The 19,008-nt window shown below is 41.2% G+C and overlaps 1 protein-coding gene across 29 annotated transcripts in view; it reads right to left on the bottom strand.

Moving 5' to 3' along the window:
• Positions 1-19,008, bottom strand: part of Unc13b (unc-13 homolog B) — a 197,976-nt gene that overhangs the window by 32,438 nt on the left and 146,530 nt on the right. For 27 of the 29 annotated variants that reach the window (XR_013438171.1, XR_013438172.1, XR_013438169.1 and 24 more), the window contains one exon: positions 448-494. Coding sequence is in view for 25 of the 29 variants with exons in the window: in XM_078047788.1 (XP_077903914.1) it covers positions 448-494 (47 nt within the window). In the remaining 4 variants the exon portion in view is untranslated. Of the gene's footprint in view, positions 1-447; positions 495-2,815; positions 2,839-14,269; positions 16,805-19,008 lie in introns of all 29 variants that reach the window. The other 2 variants (XM_040285993.2, XM_040285994.2) reach the window with 1 other exon arrangement.

Below are 19,008 nucleotides of genomic sequence, written 5' to 3'. Positions count from 1 at the left end.
GATGTGACTTAGTCTTGACTACAGTGGAATGGAATAAGCAGGTGACTCACAACAGCTGAAGCCCAGGGAGTACTCTAATCAGCTGTACCATCAACAATGAAATGGAAAGAAAGTGTTTCCAAATGCTGGTTTTCCCCCCTAATGTCCTCATTTTTAAAATAAAAAGTATATCACCACTCTGATTCAATGGATCAGCAATCAGAGAGGCAAGGATGGGAGAGTCCCAAAGCTCCCTCCCCTATCCCAGGGAATTCACAGCAAAGCTCCCTCTTCTGCCTTTAAGAATCAGCAGTTCTCTCTCTTGTCCCAGGGAACCAATCTACGGTGGAAACTTTTCCCTCCCTAGGGTCCAGCTTATGGAGCTGCCTCCACTATTTCCCAAGGGAAAAGCTAAACGCAGAGAGAGGCAGCATATAATCCATAGAAAACTTGTATGGAATCACTTACCCTTCTGGAAGCCACTGAGACAGAGAAGGGTCACCATCATCTGGAATCTTTTAAAAGAGAAAAACATGTTAGATCCTAGGAAAGAAGGGGCATTCAACACATAGCGATATAGCCAGCCTGATTCTAAGCCAATAATCTATCATCTGAGTCAACGGACTGCTGAAATGAACAGTACTTCTTTTCCTTCTCCCCAGTGAATGGTAATGATACAAGGCCAATCCCACTGAGATTCCAGGGCTAAGGTCCACTGGGAATGTGAGAGCTGCTGGAACTCACCAGTCAAGACACTGCTATTGACAGTAGTAGTCCAAGACCAAGAGAAGGGCATTCTTAGGCTTCCAGGTCTCACTAAAGCAAAAGGGCAACTTCATATAGAGCTGAGTCTTCTTCCAGCTACATTAGCTCTTTTGGCTAAACAAGAAGTCAATCTAGTCTTTCTAGATTCCCATCTCAACTTGTGATTTGACAGTTTGGGTTCCTTGAAGCCCTAACTCACTGATACTGAGTACTCAAGTATAGTAAAAGCCCAGGGCAAATTAGACTCTTGGGTTATCATTCTGGTAAATTTTATAGGTCCAAGAATATAAAGTTGAAAACTGAGGTACCAAATCAAGGAATGAACAGTTAAAAAACACTTGTTAAAGGTTTTTACACAAAACAAAACAAGCAAAGTCTTTCAAGCAGTGCAGAGAAAAGAGTTTCAAAGCTGCCAGGGCACTCCAGAGAATCAATGGCAAATGATTTTCTGGCACAAGAAATCTAGTGCTAGCAGGTCTGGGGCTTCTTGCCCATTCTTGTTCCCCTCCACCACAACAACTTCCCTTTCCTCCTAACTTCCCTAGAGCAAACAAGCTCCAGAAGGAAGGAAGAAGTAAGCTGCTTAATTTTGGATGGGGCAGGGGGTAGATGGGTGGGTACATGTTTGGGGACAGCTAAAGAAGGGAGAAGTTATGGATTGGATCGAATGAGGCAAGACAGAACAAAATAGAGAGAGATAGGGCAGGGCTAACAGGAGATGGAAAGGTGGGCAAGTAGGATGGATCAATACTAGGCTCAGATTTGAGTTTTTAATTTAGGCCAATTCCTAGTAAGATGCTTCTTACATTGTCTATGCTTTAAATCAAGCTTATCTGTCTACTGCCCACACTCTTATTTCACCTCTGCTGCCTATCCTGGTTGTGAGTTGTGATACTGGTAACAAGAGGGTCAGGCCTAAAGGCATCCAGAAGTGGCTGAAGCAAAAGACAATGGGTACAACAGAAGAAACAAAAGTAGGTGTGAAATAATGTTTGTTCCTAAGGCTGCTTGGGGACAAGGGCAGGTGCCGGGCATCAGGTGAGCCCTTCTCTAAATCCCCAGATCCTACCAACCAGAACTGATCTTCCCTTTAAAAACAGCTGCTGTACTGAGCAGACTCTTATTTTCTTTTTAATTCTCAGAATCAACATCTGCCAAAACTATTAGGCTTAAGAAAACAAAGTCACAAGAAGTCTTTGCAAGCCAGGGCCAGATCATGTGCATTTCCTGTGCTCAGAAGGGACAATAGTCCACAGAAGCACACAACATGCACACACAGCACACTGAAGGAAGGAAGGGAGTGGGAGGAGGTCTAGACAAAGTACTTATAGGAGGTATATTCATGGACACAACTTGCACCTGAAGGAAACAAGGTGAGCATGAATCCTGAGTTTATGGCTTCAGAACATGTGCACAAACACATCTGAGGAAGATTCACAGTGTTCACTGGGGCCCAAGTAACAGGCAAAGCAAACCCTCACTAAATTCAAGAGCCAATGCTGACAGGCAAGAAGCATTAGTATAATATGCATTCACAAGGCTTCGGGGAACCACACACAGTCTACTGGAAGCTTGTGCCCAGGGAGAGGTCAGGAAGCCTGCTCAGAAACACAAAGCAATTTCACACTTAGGGCCCCAAGCAAAGGGACAAAATGCCTGTGGCAACTTTTGCTCTCAAATACAAAGTATGTGCGCATGCTGGGCTCAGCCAGGGTTTATAGTGTATGCCAGAGTCTGCAGCAACAGGCAGAAAAGAAACACACACTGTGTAGAGTAGGAGGACAATCAGTGTCTGGGGAAGTCGGACTGAGTACAAGTGTAAACACACACATGCTACATTGAATGTGCACCTGTGCCAGTACACACACACATTCTCTCACTGAGCTCCAGGTGTGTCAGCTGGAGCACACATAGCGCGAAGCATGCATACAAACTTCTTTCTGGAAAACAGACTATCTGCATGAGCCACAGCTCAGAGGCACAGATCATGCACACATACATACACACACAGTACTCAGAGGGCAGGGTGGAGAATAGATGCAAAAAGGACCCAAAGGGCCATAGGCACAACCTGAAGGGCTTCTCGCTTTCCTTCTGCAAAGGAGAGAAAGAGCAGGGGGGGAAAGGGGTATAAAGGTTAGTAGATTCAGTCCTATAGCAGGGAACCCAAAGAAAATGCTAGTTAATCCTGAGGAACATGGAGGAGAGGAGAGGACCTCTGGATTTCTGGGAAGGCCAGCGCCCAGCTGACTGGGTCCCAGAATTATTATTATTGTTTCTTTTTACTATTTTTTTTAGTTGTAGATGAATAAAAATTATCTTTATTTATTTTTATGTGGTGCTGAGGATCGAACCCAGTGCCCTGCACACGTGAGACAAGTGCTTTACCACTGACCCAGCCCTGGGTCTCAGAATTTTTACCACCTTTGTTTGCCAGCCTCTGGTTTTTATGTATTTGGGGGGGGGGAATGGGGGGGAGATTAGGGATTTAACCCAGAGACAGTTTACCACTATATCGTCAGCCCTTTTTAATTTTTAATTTTGAGACAGGATCACACTAAGTAGCTTAGAGTCCCACAGAATTGCCAAGGCTGACTCTGAACTTGCAATTCTCCTGTCTCACCCTCCTGAACCAGTGGAATTAGAGAAGTATACCACTGTGCCCAGTATGGCTTCTTATTTTAATTTGAACATCCTAGAGACTACTTAAACCAAACAACAAAGTCTGCTTGAGGATTCCACTTGTTGTTTTCCCCTTTGCAAAGTGGTCTGCATTCAGGGTCAGGATTGCCAGGGCCACAAGACCAGGTTTGTTACCAAGAACTATTCCAACAGACTATCTGAGCTACTGAGTCCTACAAAGCCATGTGAGCTTACTCTGGATCTGGAATAAGTCCTCAAATCCCCAAGGCCTGATGGCTGAGCCCTTTCCATTTGGCAATTCAGAGCTGGTCATGCATTTGTCCAGTGAGCCCTAACCTGTTTTCCTAGACCCTTTAAATTAAGAGAGACCAAGGTATGGCCTGGGGTCAAGGTCAGAACCAAGATGCTAAAAGGGTAGAGACCCTGAGGCACTAATTGGCTGTTATCCTAACAAAAGTTGTAGGGGAGCTACCTTGAGTAACCATGCCTTCCAGTCCTGTTGCCAAGGGGACCTGAAAGATCACTGTAGTCTGGCACTGTAGTGCCATGACTCGTGACTCAGTTGTCCCTCACCCCATAGTAAAGAGGTTCTCTTTGTGGGGCGTGCCTCTAGAGTTGAGTTACACTCACCTGTTCCCTTGTAGTCTTGCTCCTTCTGGTCTTTTTTAGATAGAATTTTCTAAGAATAAGAATCTCCCCCGATAAAACCTCACTTTTGAAAGTGTTCCCTCTCTCTTGTCAGCCTCTCATGACTTTCTCTTGCTCTCCCTTTTGGGGAGCCTGAGGCCAAGAGCCAGGGAAGCCATCCTGAAGCTTATGTAAAGGTAAGTTATGTCTGTGTTTTATTTTCTGTCCCTGCAGATTCTCACCAGCGATCTTAATTCAGCTGCCCGCGCTGGTCAGGGGGGTGGCAAAAAGTTGCAGCAATCTGGAAGATTACTATAACCCCAGATCTGGTAATTTATCAAATCCAGAAAAACTACTTTCTTTTTTTTTGTTTTTGGTACCAGGAAGTGAACCTAGGGACATTTTACCACTAAACTACATTCATCCCCAGTCCTTTTTATTTTTTGAGACAGGGTCTTGCTAAGTTGCTGAGGCTGGCCTTGAACTTGTGAACCTCCTGCCTCAGGCTCCACAACTGCTAGTATTACAGGTGTGCACCACTGTACCCAGCCCAGAACAATACTTTCAAAGGAAAAGGACACTTTCAGAAAGACTCAAGCAAAATATAATAGGAGACAAATAATGTCCAAAGATTATTCCCTTTCTAATCATCAGGGACTTCAGCACCCTCTAGGCCACACATGGAGCTTCCTGATGTAAAGACAGTATACAGATTAAGATTTATAAAACTGTTTTCTATTTCTGAGTCCTTCCTGCTCAGACTAGGTAAAAAGTGTAATTTGGGGCACAACTATAACCAGAATGATCCTAAGTTGTCAGAAATGGGCCCTAGCTGGAGTCAAGGTACAATAAAAGGTTATGCCTTGTTTAGGGTGCTTTGGTTTCCTTAGTTTCTAAATTGCTCATGAGAGCTTTCTCACAATTGTGTGTATAGGCCCCATATAAGCATTCTTCAGAGGACAGGTATACAGGTAAATAAATTCTAGAGATTTTTTTCAAGTGTGTCTACTTTGCTCTGTTCCCACTAGGTTTTGCCCTGGTGTTCACCAGCTGGGGACCCCTGAGAGTGTGAATGTGATCTGCCCTTCTGGCTTCATTGCCCAGGTGACAGCACTAATCCTTCTTCCTGGCAGGGTCAGAGTACGATCTGGAGGAGATTTGGGGGAATTACTGATGTACTCTCTTGTTGCTTCTGTCCTGTGTATCACATTCAGTGCCAACAACTTGGAATATAGCAAGTTGATGGCATAAGCTTTATTTGGTCAATAGCAGTTTGGGACATGACTCCAAAAGCATGGGAAACATAAGCAAACAGACTAGAACAGTTTCAGTTTTAGTGTGTCAACATCCATTTTATCTGAACATTTATCATTAACTTCTTCTAGTGGCTGTTCTAGATAGACAATGGAAACAAAAAGATGAACGAAACAAACAGAGTCCATCAGCTGAGAGGGAATGATGCCAGCTTACCCAGCTGATCCTATATGGGACTTCCTCCAACAACAGTTTCTGTAATCTGTCCAAGTTAACACAGGTAACTCCTGAAAGGGATGACAGCAGCAAAAAAAAAAAAAAAATCCAAAAAAAAAAAAAAACAAAACAAACTAGTGTTTCCTGGTAGAAAGTATTCTCCATGACTCACATTGATCTTGGGTAGGAAACTTGAATCATATGGTCACCATTGTTCCTACCTCTTCTTTTGCATGGTGCTTCAATTGTTGACTGTAACCATCTAAACATTTTCTTGACAGCCTTTTCTGTTGAGGTTATGTCTTATAACACTATGCAAAGGGTAGGGGAGAACAAGAATCTGAACTGCTTCTTAAGAGCTTCATCATCCACAATGTTTTCTTTGTAAATAGAAGTCTCTGCCACTGAGAGGAGCTCTCTAAGACAAACAAAAAAATTTCAAACCAGGCACAATGGCACATGCCTGTAACCCCAGCTACTTGAGAGGCTGAGGTAGGAGTTTTGTAAGTTTAAGGTCAACATGGGCAACTTAGTAAAACCCTGTCTCAAAATAAAGGCTGAGTATATAGCTCAGTGGTAAAGCAGTTGCCTGGCATGCACAAGGCTCTGGGTTCAACTTGCAGTACCACAAAAATAACAACAGAAAAGAATAACAGCAGTCCATCCACTGGGGCCCATCAGCTCTCCTCATTTTCCCGCTTCCTTTTCAAGACCCACTGATATCACATCACTAGTGAAAATGAGAAACCAAAAAACTAATTCATAGTTCCCAAATTTTCAAGCTATTTATGATGACCCAATATGTACCATGTCCTGATAGAAGAATGAATTCAAGACTAGGAAGCCTTCAGAACAGTGTAGCAGAATGACACTTCTTGCACCAAGGACATATCTCTTCCACATCTACATCCCACTCTCCCCAGTATATATATTCTGTTCCCTTTGAATAAGAAAAATTAGGCATGGAACACTTTAACTGACCCTATGACTCAAATTGGAAATGTTTCTTTCCTCCTCCACTGTCTTAAATACATTTTTCACATCATGTCAAAGTTATTTTGGTTGAATCCTATTCCCCCATATTTCCCCATAATGCCTACAGAATAAAATCCAATCAGTTGACAAGGCCAGCAAAGTCTCCCATGATTTGATTCTCCCCCACTCCCTTCCTGACATCATAGAAGCTTACTATAATGTAATTGCCTTGTTTCCCAAATGGTCACATACTCAAAATGCCACATATTTACTCATTCTGTTCCATCAACCTTAAATAGCACTGTAAGGACTTCCCTAATGCCCACCCAAGCAAGAGTTCAAGCCCCCCTAGTGTAGCTAAGTTCTACTCATCCTTCTTATTGGTATTTATAATATCATGCCTAGACAAATTCTACTAAAATACTGATGAGAATCAGAGCAAATAAATGCAGATTTTTAACCTCAACTGAGTTCTCAGTATCACCTGACAAGTTCCTTCCATCTCACTAGTAAGATCTCTCTTCTACTTCTTAAAGTAGTTATACTTAACCTTCAGATCCCTACCTTATCCCAGCACTTTAACAACTGCCTATTGAATAGCACCTGGATATCCCATGCTTAGTTCAAATTCAACATGTCCAAATACTAAATTTACATTTTCCACTTCTAAATTCCTCCTCCTGTATCTGAGACCTAAGACCTCTCAGCCAGACACTTGATTCCTCTCTTTCCACCCTATCCCTATCCAGTCAATCACTCAGCCGTCTATAGTCTACCTCTTAAATATCTCTGACATTCTCTCCGTCTCTTCATTCCAAACTGCCACTACCTTAGTCTAGATTGGCATTGTCTATTATCTATAAGAAGACATCCCAGGCTGACCTCCCTGTCCAGTGACTTGCTCCTCTCTAATCCATACTCCACACTGCCTTTTTTCCCTCTCCCTCCTTCCCTCTCTCTTTTTGTACTGGGGATTGAACCTAGAGACACTCTACCACAGAATTATATCCCCATCCTTTTTTATTTTTTAAAGCCAGGCCTTGAACCTGCTCAGTTTCCAAGTAGCTAGGATCAGAGGTATATGCCACCATATCCAGATAACATTTTATTTTCTTTCCCTTTTTTTAATACCAAAAATTTAACCCTGGGGCACTTTACCAGCCCTTTTAATTTTTGAGACAGGGTCTTGCTAAATTGCTAAAGCTATGCTTAAACTTGTGATCCTCCTGCCTCAGCCTCCCAAGCTGCTGGAATTATAGGCACGCACCACCATGGCTGGCCTATATCACATTTTTTCTTTGCTTAATTGCATCAATGGCTTTACTATAGCTCATAATATGCTTCAACATTTGTACTTTCCCTACTAATTTAACCTACTTTTCTTCCGTTCTTTTTCATGTGTCCCACCCATTGCCCATCATATCTTTAACATCCTGCACATCTACCTTTCATACCCCTCATGTCTACTGAGTAGACCAGTACTTAACTCTTTATAAGAGTTAGCTCAAATATTAATACTTCTATGAAATTTATCTGCCTTCCTCAAAAAGGCAGAATTAGAAGACTCTCCACTGTGTGTCCATGGTACTCTGTGTGCACTTCTGTGACAGTATGTTGTCAATACTATCTTTACTGCAGTTGTCTATATAAACATCTTCCTTTATATTTCTTGACAACTGTGAACTTCTTGAGAACTTTTTTTCTCTTTCAGTACTGGGGACTGAATTCAAAGGCACTCTATCACTCAATTACATCCCAAGACCTTTAATTTTTTTTTAAGATAGGGTCTTGCTCAGTTGCCTAGGCTGGCCTCCAATTTATAATCCTCCTGTTCCAGCCTTCCAAGTCACTGGGATTACATGGAGCTATCATGTCAGGCTTGAGAACTTCTTATGAGCAAAACTTCTTGAGAGCAAGCATTATACATCTGATTTTACCTTTATAGCTTGAGAGATAATCACAGCTTTTGGCATTTGAATGTTGTAAAAGAAACCTGCATATTTTAGGACTTAGAAAACATAAACTAAAATAAAGACAGAGAAAATATAAATCTGTTCATCAATGTCCTGTACCATTTTCCAGAACCCAAGGAACTGCCATCCTAGCTATTCAGTTTGTCCCAACCATTGGACAAACAAACACTTTTCTTGTTAATAATAATTTTGTGCTTCTTCATTTCCTAAAATGCCTTAGGATCTTCCCACTCAGATTTATTTTTCATTTTAAGTTATAACATCTATAGAACAATTGCTTTGAAAAAAAAAAATCCCTAACTCCAACAAGTAATCTCACTCTTCTAGTTAATCCATTTTATGAAAAATTGACATAGTTGCTCACCCACACTTCTACCAATATGCCCAATAAAACAATCTTAACTCCATTGGACTTGGGAGTCAAAGACTTGAGGTACTCAACTTATTTGAACCTATTTTTCCTTATCTATAAGAAGGTAAGAACAGCTACCTCCCAGGGTTATTGCAAGAATTTAAATACTAAGAACCTAGTACACATTAGGCAGTGTTCTTGGTGCTAGTGATGCAACAGTAACTAAAAATATTCCCAGATCTTAAGAAGATTTTATTAAAGTAGAAGGAGCAAACTGTAAGTGCCGATGATAAATATGATGGTAGGTGACACTAACCAGACACTTAATTTTATCTTAGTAAATGCATTTATTTCTCACAACAACCCCACTGAGTAAATAATATTACTATTTCCATTTTTGTTATTATTATTGATTAAACTGAAGATCAGAGAGGTTAAGAAACTTGCCCCAAGTCACAGCAAGTGGCAAAGCCAAAATTCAAAACAGGCATTTCTAGTTCCATTTCTAGTTTCTGTCACCAAAAGAAATAAATATATACTATGTCACATGTGATAAAGGCTGTGATAAAAAATTCAGGTAAGGGAAAAAAGATAATGGCTCCTGATGACTATGTTAAGAGTTGGTATTAAAATTTTATTAAATGTTATCTCATTGATAAGATTACATCTAAGCAGAGACTTGAAGGAAATGAGTAAGGAAATCACAGAGTATTAGGAGAAAAGTATTCAGGCAGAACATAAATCAAGTGCAAAGCCTGAGGTGAGACCATAATTGTTGTGAGGAACAGCAAGTTTGCAATAAAGTGTCAGTTCAAATGGGCCCTTAGAAGAACTTTGTTTTTCATCCTGAGTGAAGATTTTATTAAAGTAGAAGAAAATAAGTGAGACATAAAATCACTAGAAGGTTTTGAGCAGAGAAGTAATATGATCTGACTTATGTTTTGTAAAAATTACTGGAGAGGGGCATGCACAGAAAAAGGAAGACCATTTAGACAACGGCAATAATCTGAGAGAAAATAGTGGCTTGGACAAGGATAATAGTGGCAGAAATAGTGGCAAAATTCAGGATTTTTTTTTTAAAGGCAGAGAAGACTGAATTGGATGAGGGTTGTGAAGGGGGGAAAAAAAAGTCAGGAATGACTTTGCCCTTTACTGGTAAGGAAGGCCTACAGGAAAAGAAGAGAACTGGGGAAAAAGAAATCTGAGACGCCTACTTACATAAAAATGGGAATGTTACATAGGTTTGGAGTCTGGTATTTATGGAAGACGTATGAGCTGGACACATAAATTCAGTATGCCTATGAAGCTCTAGGGATTGGAGTATTATCAATTAGGAAGTGAGTATGAATAAAATAAGGCAGGATTGAAGCCAGGGATATTACAAGGTTGAAGAGATGAGCAAGGATTAGCAAACATAACTAAAAAGGGATAATGAATAATGGTGAAAGAAAACAAAGACAGAGAAGCATTATGAAAGCTAAATAAAGAAGTCATTTCAAAAAGAAAGAACTTGCTGGGCATTGAGTGCACACCTGCAATCTCCAGCCTCTTGGGAGGCCAAGACGGGAGGATCACAAGTTTGAGACCTGCCCAGGGAACTTAGTGATCCCATCTCAAAATAAAATAAAGGGTTGGGTGGAGCCCGGGTTCAATCTCTTGAAAACTGAGAAAGAACTGAGGCAAGAGAATGAAAGTCAATGGAATAGAATTGAAAGTCTTTTTTTCTTTTTTTTTTTTTTCCTTCTCTCTCTCATAGTACTGGGGATTGAATCCATTGCTTCATGCACATTAGGCAAGTATTCTGCCACTGAGCTATAGCCCCAAGCAAGATGGTCTTTGTCTACAAACCATGCTGGGCAACTAAATATCCATAGGCACAAAAAATGAGGATGAACCCCTACCTTACAAAACACACACACACACACACACACACACACACACACACACAAACCCCTCAAAATGGATCACAGATCTAAATATAATAGCTAATACCCTGCTCTAATTAAATATAACTCTCAGGGGGAAAAGAAAGATTAAATCTTTGTAACTAAGGATTAAACAAAGGTCTCTTAAATAACAACACAAAAATTTTAATCAACACAAGAAAAAATGGATAAATTGAATTTCATCAAAATTTAAAACTTCTGTGTTCTACTTCATTCTAATTGTGATGACTATTGTTTAAAAAATAAAAACAATGGTTGAGCACTGTGGCACACATCTGTAATCCCAGTGGTTCAGGAGGCTGAGACAGGAGGATTGCAAGTTCCAAGCCAGCCTCAGCAATGGCAAAGCACTAAGCAACTCAGTGAGACCCTGTTTCTAAATAAAATACAAAAAAGGGCTGGGGATGTGGCTCAGTGGTTGATCGCCTCTGAGTTCAATCCCTGGTACTGCCCCTCCCCCACCAAAAAAGGTCTTACAATAAAAAGAAGGACATCATCAATTGTGTCAAGTTGCTGATTGACTGCTTAAAAGGAGGATCGAAAATGAACCCTCACTTTGGCAATATGGTGGTCATCTGGTGCTCTTGACCAGCTACTCTGGTGGATTGGCAGGAATGGAAAGCACAGGTAAGTACTTAAACAATGCTAAGCACACACAAAAAAAGATGAAAAATAAGAACTCAACTTAATGATAAGCTTACAACTAGTAAACTTGGGCCCTAAAAAGTCTCAAATATTGCAGTGGAGAAAGCTGATTTATCAAATACTTTGTCATGGTTAGCAGCCACTGTGATTCTGAATCAGTTTACTAGGTTATGGAAAATGTTCTGGTGAAATCTATAAAAGGAGTATGTTGGTGAGAGCCTGGTCTGTAAGCTTACCCTGCTCTATGGAACAGTGCTAAAGTCAGAACCAAACCAGCATGGAAGGGTTATGGAAGGGATGTATGTAGTAAATAAATAATGACACTCCCTCCAGCCTTCCCTCTGTAGACCTCAGACTATTACCACATCTTGCTTGCCTCCCTCTGCCCTCTCACCTCTCGGTACTGGGGATTGAATCCATGGGTGCTCTACCACTGATCTATATTCTGAGCCCTTTAATTTTATTTTCAGACAAGGCCTGAAGGCTGAGGCTGGACTCAAACTTGAGATCCTCCCACCTCAGTCTCTAGAGTTGCTGGGATTACAGGCATGAACCACCATGCCTGACCTGACTTGCTTTCTCAGTGGTGCTTCCCAAATCTCCTTTTCATCATCACCACTGCTATCACCATCTGCTTACCTCAGGTACCACAAGCTCCTGCATCACCTAACAGGATGTCAGGCCAGAAAGGGCATTTCCAAACTGAAGAGTCAGACACAAGTACCCTTGATGCTCATGCTAGTATCAGCTCCCACCAAGCTTTAAGGAGTTTGTAAGGAATTACTGCCTGGACAAAATAGGCTATAAAGCTAAGAAGAGAGATCCTTTACAGCAATGAAATTTCAGAGAGCTTTCTGGAAGAAGTGATGTTTTGGCTGTTGTGTTGAAGAATAAGTAACTTTTGCTAGGCTGAAATGGTAAACACAGTACCTTATGTTAGAAGGAAGCATATATCTGTGAATATGCTGAGAACAGAAAGAACAAAGCAAATTTGTAAGCCAGTAAAATTTCCTTTTAGGAATTATATAGGGGAATAATGGGAGATATGCCTGAAAATGTATATACCAATTTTAGTAACCTTGAATGCCAAGTGAAGGAATTTAGACATTGTTGTTGTTGTTGTTGTTGTTGTTGTTGGACAGCTGTAAGGAGTTGCTCTAGGGATATTTGAAAGGAAGAGTAATATGATTTTCTTAATTTAACTTTATAACTGAGTACTACATTCATATGATTTAAGTTCTAAAATATATATAAGAGGATGTACAGTGAAAAATCCATTCCATCTCATTTGTTTTCTCCTCTAATACCTTTCCCATGATCAACCATACACAGACATGCATCACATAATGACATCTCAGTTAATAACAGTCTAGGTGTATAGTAAACTATATGATCCAGGTTTATGTAAGGACACTATAATGTTCACACAATGACAAAAAATCAACTAACAATGCATATCTCAGAATGTATTCCTGTTGTTAAGTGATGCAAGAGTTTCTTTTGTATCTTTCCTTAGATATTCTATACATACACTACAAGCAGACACTATGGGGGTGTGTGTTTCTTTCCTTCCCCTTTTTATACAAATGAAAGCATCTTATACATACTGTTCTGCTCTATGCTTTTCACATCAAGATACCTTAGATATTTTTTCATTTGAGTCAAGAGCTACCTCGTTCCTTTTATAGCTACATGATACTGTATTCCATTGTTTGGATATGCCAATAATTTATTTAACTAGTATTTAATGAACACTTAGGTTGTTCTTAATCCTTGCTATTAAAGATAATGCTTCAAAAATACTCTCGTACATATGTCACTTCCACATGTGAACATGTATCTGCAGGTTACATTCCTGAAAGTGGGGCTTAGGGCACAAAGGAGATATATGTGTGTGTGTGTGTGTGTGTGTGTGTGTGTGTGTGTGTGTGTGTGTAATGCTGATGAATTTTGCCCATTGCTTTCCTTAGAGGTTAGACCAATTTACACTCCCATCCCACCAGCCCTGCAGGAGTGCCTGTTTCCCTCACACCTTTTCCAACATGCCTCATACTTTTAATTTTGCCTTAGGAAAATTAATCAGGTTATATGCAAACAAGGACAACTCCACTTACATTTAAAACTGGTTGAATACAGCATATGCTCTTTGGTTATATTTAATTTTTGATTAGAAGAAGAAATTTTAAAGCAACATATCTCCATACTACCTAGAAAAGGTTCTCTTATTCCCTATAGTTGAAAACCATTCTATTCTCCAGTTCTCAGGTAAGCAATCTTTACCTGGAGGAGGAGAAAAGGGAATATGATCCATAGAGGGCAGTAGGGCCCTTACACAGGGTCAGAAGTATAAGCAGTTCCTGGCCATTCCAAGGAAATAAAGTTCTGTTTTGTAAAGCTGATACTTAGGAAAAAGGCAGGATAGAATTCAAAAACTACTACAGGGACCTACGATGTAGAGAAGCCCTATTGGGTGCTGAGGAAATGACAATCTTATCTCAACCAGAAAACCACAGAGAATAATTTGAAGACACAACACAGGATTCTTTCTTGGCCCTTCTAGTGCCTTTGAACAATATGTCTCATCCCCTTCTCTTGTTTCTCACTCCCATGTGTACTTTACACCTGAATATCCTAAAAGTCCTGCAGCTGTAAACTACATCTGCCCTTTTAGTAAAGGTACAATCCACCCAACAAACTGAAAACACCCCAACTTAATTCCTATTGCTACAGAAACCTCTTTCACTCCAATTCCCACGAGATTAGCTTAAGGACTGACTCCAATAGTTTAGACCTCCCTGTTACTTGGTGAACCCACCACCACGATAGACCCCATGCAGTCCAGAAGGATCCATATGGAGCCCGCTGGGAAATCATTACATAGAGACTCAGAATACCTGAGGGCATGTCTTCTACCGAGAGATGGTTTGCCTTTTGTACTAGCTCGTGCAAAAGTTTTTTCTGCCTCAGTCTTTTCTCTCTTAGAACATTTTTAAAATTATTGATGCACTTGTTGAGGTAAATGGTCTCTGCACACACTTGCTCCAGGCTTAGTCTGTCTTGCTTGGGAGATTCAGGCCAGGAACAAGTCTCACTTCCCAGATGCGGGGCCAGAGCAATAGTGGGCAATGAATAAGCAAGAGGTGAGTTATTAGAAGCAAGAGAAAAGTTGCTTGGGTCTTGAGGGATTTGGTCTTCCTGTGCAGAGATGCCCAATCCTCCAGAGATCATACTGAGCAAACTTTCACTACCCTGACTCCCAGGGCTCTCTATGGAGCAATCTTGGGGACATCCAGAATTCACTGTCCCAAGAAGTCGATCACTGTTCTCTGACTGAGAACCACTCTCATTACTTTCCAGGTCCTCAAGACTAATGGACCCACTGTTTTCCAGCTTCTGAAATACTCCCTGCAGAGCTGAACGAAAGTGGTGAATTGCTCGGCCTAGCTTCGTTGTGTGAAACTTAATTTCCACATCCTCATCCTCCTGGGAGCCACCCAGAACACAAGAGGACTTGTCAAAGACATCCTTAAGGACCCGAGCAGCACATTCTTCCTCTTCATTCAGATCAATATGAACCATGTTGCTGAAAGTTTCAGGCCCTATGATCATTTCCTCCATCATGCTATCAGAGCTTAGAGTTGCAAACTTTCTGGACTTGTCTGCCAAAAGGTCCTCTAGTTGCTTTGAGCTCAGAATATCAAGTCCAGCTTCACAACTCAGAAGCTTGTCCTCTGTATTTATCCTCTCTGTCTTCAGCAACTCAGAGAGTGACAGGCAGCTGCTGACCTCATTTTTATGGCTGCAATCATTTTCTAATTTCGCTACTTTACAGGTTTCAAGTTCTTGGCTGCACTCTTTGAAAGACTGGGATTTCCTGTTATCTTCCTCTTTTGAGATTAACACTAGAGAAGGTTTCTCAAGTTGATGGAGAGGAGACAAAGAAGCCTCTCTCCCTGACAGTTCACCACAGGTGCCACTGAAAATCTGGAATGTTCCTAATGTTCCTTTTACTTCATCCCCTAACTTAGACACATTACTTTGCTCTGATAAATTATTCTTCATTAGGAAGCAAGGGTCTTGCTGCTTAGGAATCTGGTGTTCTCTATGTTGGTTCTGAGATTTCATCTGATTTGATCCTGTTATAGGTTCTCTGTCCCCTGATTTCATCTGAAGAACTGGTTTATTCTTATTTAAAGAATTCCTACTGTGATCCTGAAGTTGCTGAAAAGAGGATAAAGACTCCTTCAAGGGATTCTTATAGTCCTGTGTCCAGCTTGGTTCTTCTCTGGTGGCAACCTGAACCCCTGCACTTTGCAGAAGGATGGATTTTTGCAAGATGAAGTCTCTATGCTCTAGATGGGCAAGCTTCACCACAGTGGGCCTAGGGGCAGGGGCTTTGCCTGCCCTATAAGCCTCTTTGATGTATCTGTTGCACTGCATTCCATTTATACACAGGTGTCTGGCTAGGAAGTTATCCACCAGTTCCATAGTATTTTCCCCATCTTGTTCAGGAAGTCCATACAGGTAAAGCATGGCTTCCTCACTATTTTTTTCCACATGGGGTTCCTGGGCCTTTTCCCCCTCACACACCTTAGCCAGGGAACTGCTGCCAACATGCAAGCCTTCTATTTCACTGAGTACAGAGTCTACACAGCTAGACACTTCATCCACTGAGCCCCGAACTTGGCTCAAGTGCTGCTGAAGCTCAGCAATCTCAGTCTGGAGACGGCTGATGCCTTGCAGCTCTCTGATGATATATTCTACTACATCCCCCAAAGGTTCTCGCCGTTCACGGTTACAACCTTGGACAGAGCCTCTGGATGAAAGGGGCTTGGCTTGGTTCCTCTCTGAGGGCACTTGGTAACTTGTGGTAAAGTTGGCAGATGAGAGGTCCTGAGAACCAGACCCTGAAACACAACCTGTAGAGCCCAGAGGAAGTTGGCTGTTGGCCTGTTGTCCAAAGCTGCAAAGCTGGGCCAAGTCCCCATCTCTATCTCCACCAATGGCTGAGGCTGCTGACCCACAGCATGCAAGTAGGGAGCTGTCCTCTGGTAAGGATCCAGTAGGGCCTGAGGACTTGCTCTTGATGCCACACAGAGTCTCTGCCTTAGCCTTATCTGGGGGAAGCCTGGAGGAAGGTCCCAAGGTGACCATGATTTCTTCCTCTGACTCTTGCAATAATCGCTTCATTTTCTTTCTCAGAGTCTGAAGGGATTGATTCTCTGCTTCTTCTCCTTATTTCTCGTCAGGAAGCTTAGTACAGATTGCTTTGGAAGGCAACAGCCTGTCTGCTCTTTTTGGATTGTTTCTAGCAATTATTGTTGGCTGATGGCTTGGGCTTAGCCCACAGTGATACCTGGATTGACCTCATGTGCGGCCTCCAAACCTGGTACATACCCCTGGATCTTGGCTTGACACTTATCCTGTAGCTAGTGAAAAAGGAAAATAGTGCACTCAGATCAGAAAGCAGCAGGATAATTTCAATCAGAATCAAACTGTTAAAGAGGAATAAGAACACTATGTTCTAAGACTGTAAGAATCAATACTGACTTGCCTACCAAACTTGGCCTTAAAGACTGTAGGCAATCAGTTCTCTCTCCTTGACTTCCCCTTCAAATTCTGATAAGAAATTAAATCAAGTCTTTTTTGTGTTCTGGGCAAGTACGAAAGGTATCAGTACCAAGACAAGCTACTGGAAGGTAGATGAGATAGTATAAATGAGTGACTGCTTATTTGAACCTTCATAAAATTCAGCACTAGAGTCTGGTTCAGGAATGAACAAACAGATACATAACTCCAAACACTCAAATCACACACAATGAGAGACAAGGACATGGAATGTTTCTTTCTCTTTCATTTTGTTATTCTGGTGAAGACTCTGCTACTCAATGGTTCACTCCTGCCTGTGATTATAGCATAAAGTGTTTTCCCTTTGTTTAGGGATAACAATCTTAACTTGGAAAAAGGATCATGGCAAGTATTTTAAACTTGGAGGGAAAAAAAAGCATTTTTATATTTAATTCCAGAATAAGGTGGTACAGTATGGGCACTGTCACTGACCAGAACCTAGGTAGCATTTAGCATGTTTGGATCTAGAGAGGCAACCAGCGAAAAGCATACATATGATCGGTTCACAACTGAGGATGAAGGGCACTCAAGCTCAACCTGGTGTTTTTTAATTCTGCTTAATAGTTCCTAACTGCTTGGTGCAGCTGAAACATATCCAGGCTCAGTTTTTCTGGTCCACAGAGGATCCTTCAGAGGAGCATGGTAAGTTTTGCTGAGCACACACACTATCACTGCTTGAATAATCGATGGTTGTTTTAACCTTCTGACTGGCTTGGAGAGAGGAATATATGAGCCAAGGGAGGAGTTGTTTACATAACAGAGGACTCCAGGATGCCTTTCTGACTCCCCCCCAAAAAACTAAAAAACATGAAGACAGACCTTCCACCAATCTATCTTGCTCCTGTACCCTAAGCCACTGGAGACTGTACGATAAAGGCAAAGATATCTTATATGGGATGGCATCCATTTCCTTTTCATTAGGAATGTGCAAAATGCAGGGAAGGAAGAGAGTGAAAAGTACAAATGTGTGAGATTTCAATATTCTGGTTCTTAGGTCACTCTGTGAGGGGTAAGATGGGAGCTATGTTCTTTGGCCAGAGATGGTTTCTCCATTTTCTAGAATTTCTAAATCTTTCTGGATTCCTAAATTTTCTAAACATTTGTCTCCTTTTATTTTTCCAGCATTCAAGTTAATCATAAAAGGGAAGACCTGCCTTAAAGAAATAAGCTGACTACTCTTGTGGCAACTCATTTTCAGGAAAACCCACCATTTTTAGCTATTGTCTGTGAGCCTGAAATTTAAAAGCACTGTGTTTCCCCAAACTAGGAACAAGAAGGACAAGCTGCAAGACCTGTAATAAAGATAAAGCTGACTCCTTATTCTGGAAGTAACTAGGTCAAGAGCCAAGAGACAGAAACTAGATGAATTCCCATTTCCTATCTTTCTTTCTTGTCTTCAGCTCCACTAAGAATTCTACTTAATAAAGGAATTCCTCATTTAAGAATGTTACCTATTCTGTGAGGTATCCATTATTGCTTTACTTCAAGGTTTCAAGGAGCCAGGACCAGCTATACCTCTAATGTGGCCAACTCAACCTAGCTTTTGAGGATGCCCTAGGTATACAACAACCTCAATTCCTGGCTTTTGGGCCTTGTGCCCAGCTGGCTAGGGAGATTAAATTCCAATTCTGGGATTAACTCAAATTCTCCTCCCACAAGCACAAATTTATATTTCCAAAAATACTCCTTTCTTTTCTCACTCATGCAGAGTTGGGAGTCCCTGATTTGTTCTTGGCACTGGTATTAGCCCTGAACTTTCTGGCTCCACAAGGGCTGGATCTGCCAACTAGTCTTTTAAGTTTGTCTCAGAAGAGAATGATAGTTTCCTAAACAAAGATGGAAGCTCTGTGTATAAGCACATGAGGCCACGAGCAAGTGCTACTAGACTAAGAATCAGGAAACTTGAGTTTGGGTTCTCTGTTTCACCAGTAACCCTGTATTAAACTCCTGACCTCTCTGTGCATTAGTTTCCTTATCTGTAAGGAGAGCTAATTACAGGAATGTT

Source organism: Ictidomys tridecemlineatus, chromosome 4 (assembly GCF_052094955.1).
Source record: "Ictidomys tridecemlineatus isolate mIctTri1 chromosome 4, mIctTri1.hap1, whole genome shotgun sequence".
Taxonomy (NCBI): Eukaryota; Metazoa; Chordata; class Mammalia; order Rodentia; family Sciuridae; genus Ictidomys; species Ictidomys tridecemlineatus.
Note: the sequence above shows the minus strand (reverse complement) of the source record. Positions and strands in the feature narration are given on the sequence as shown.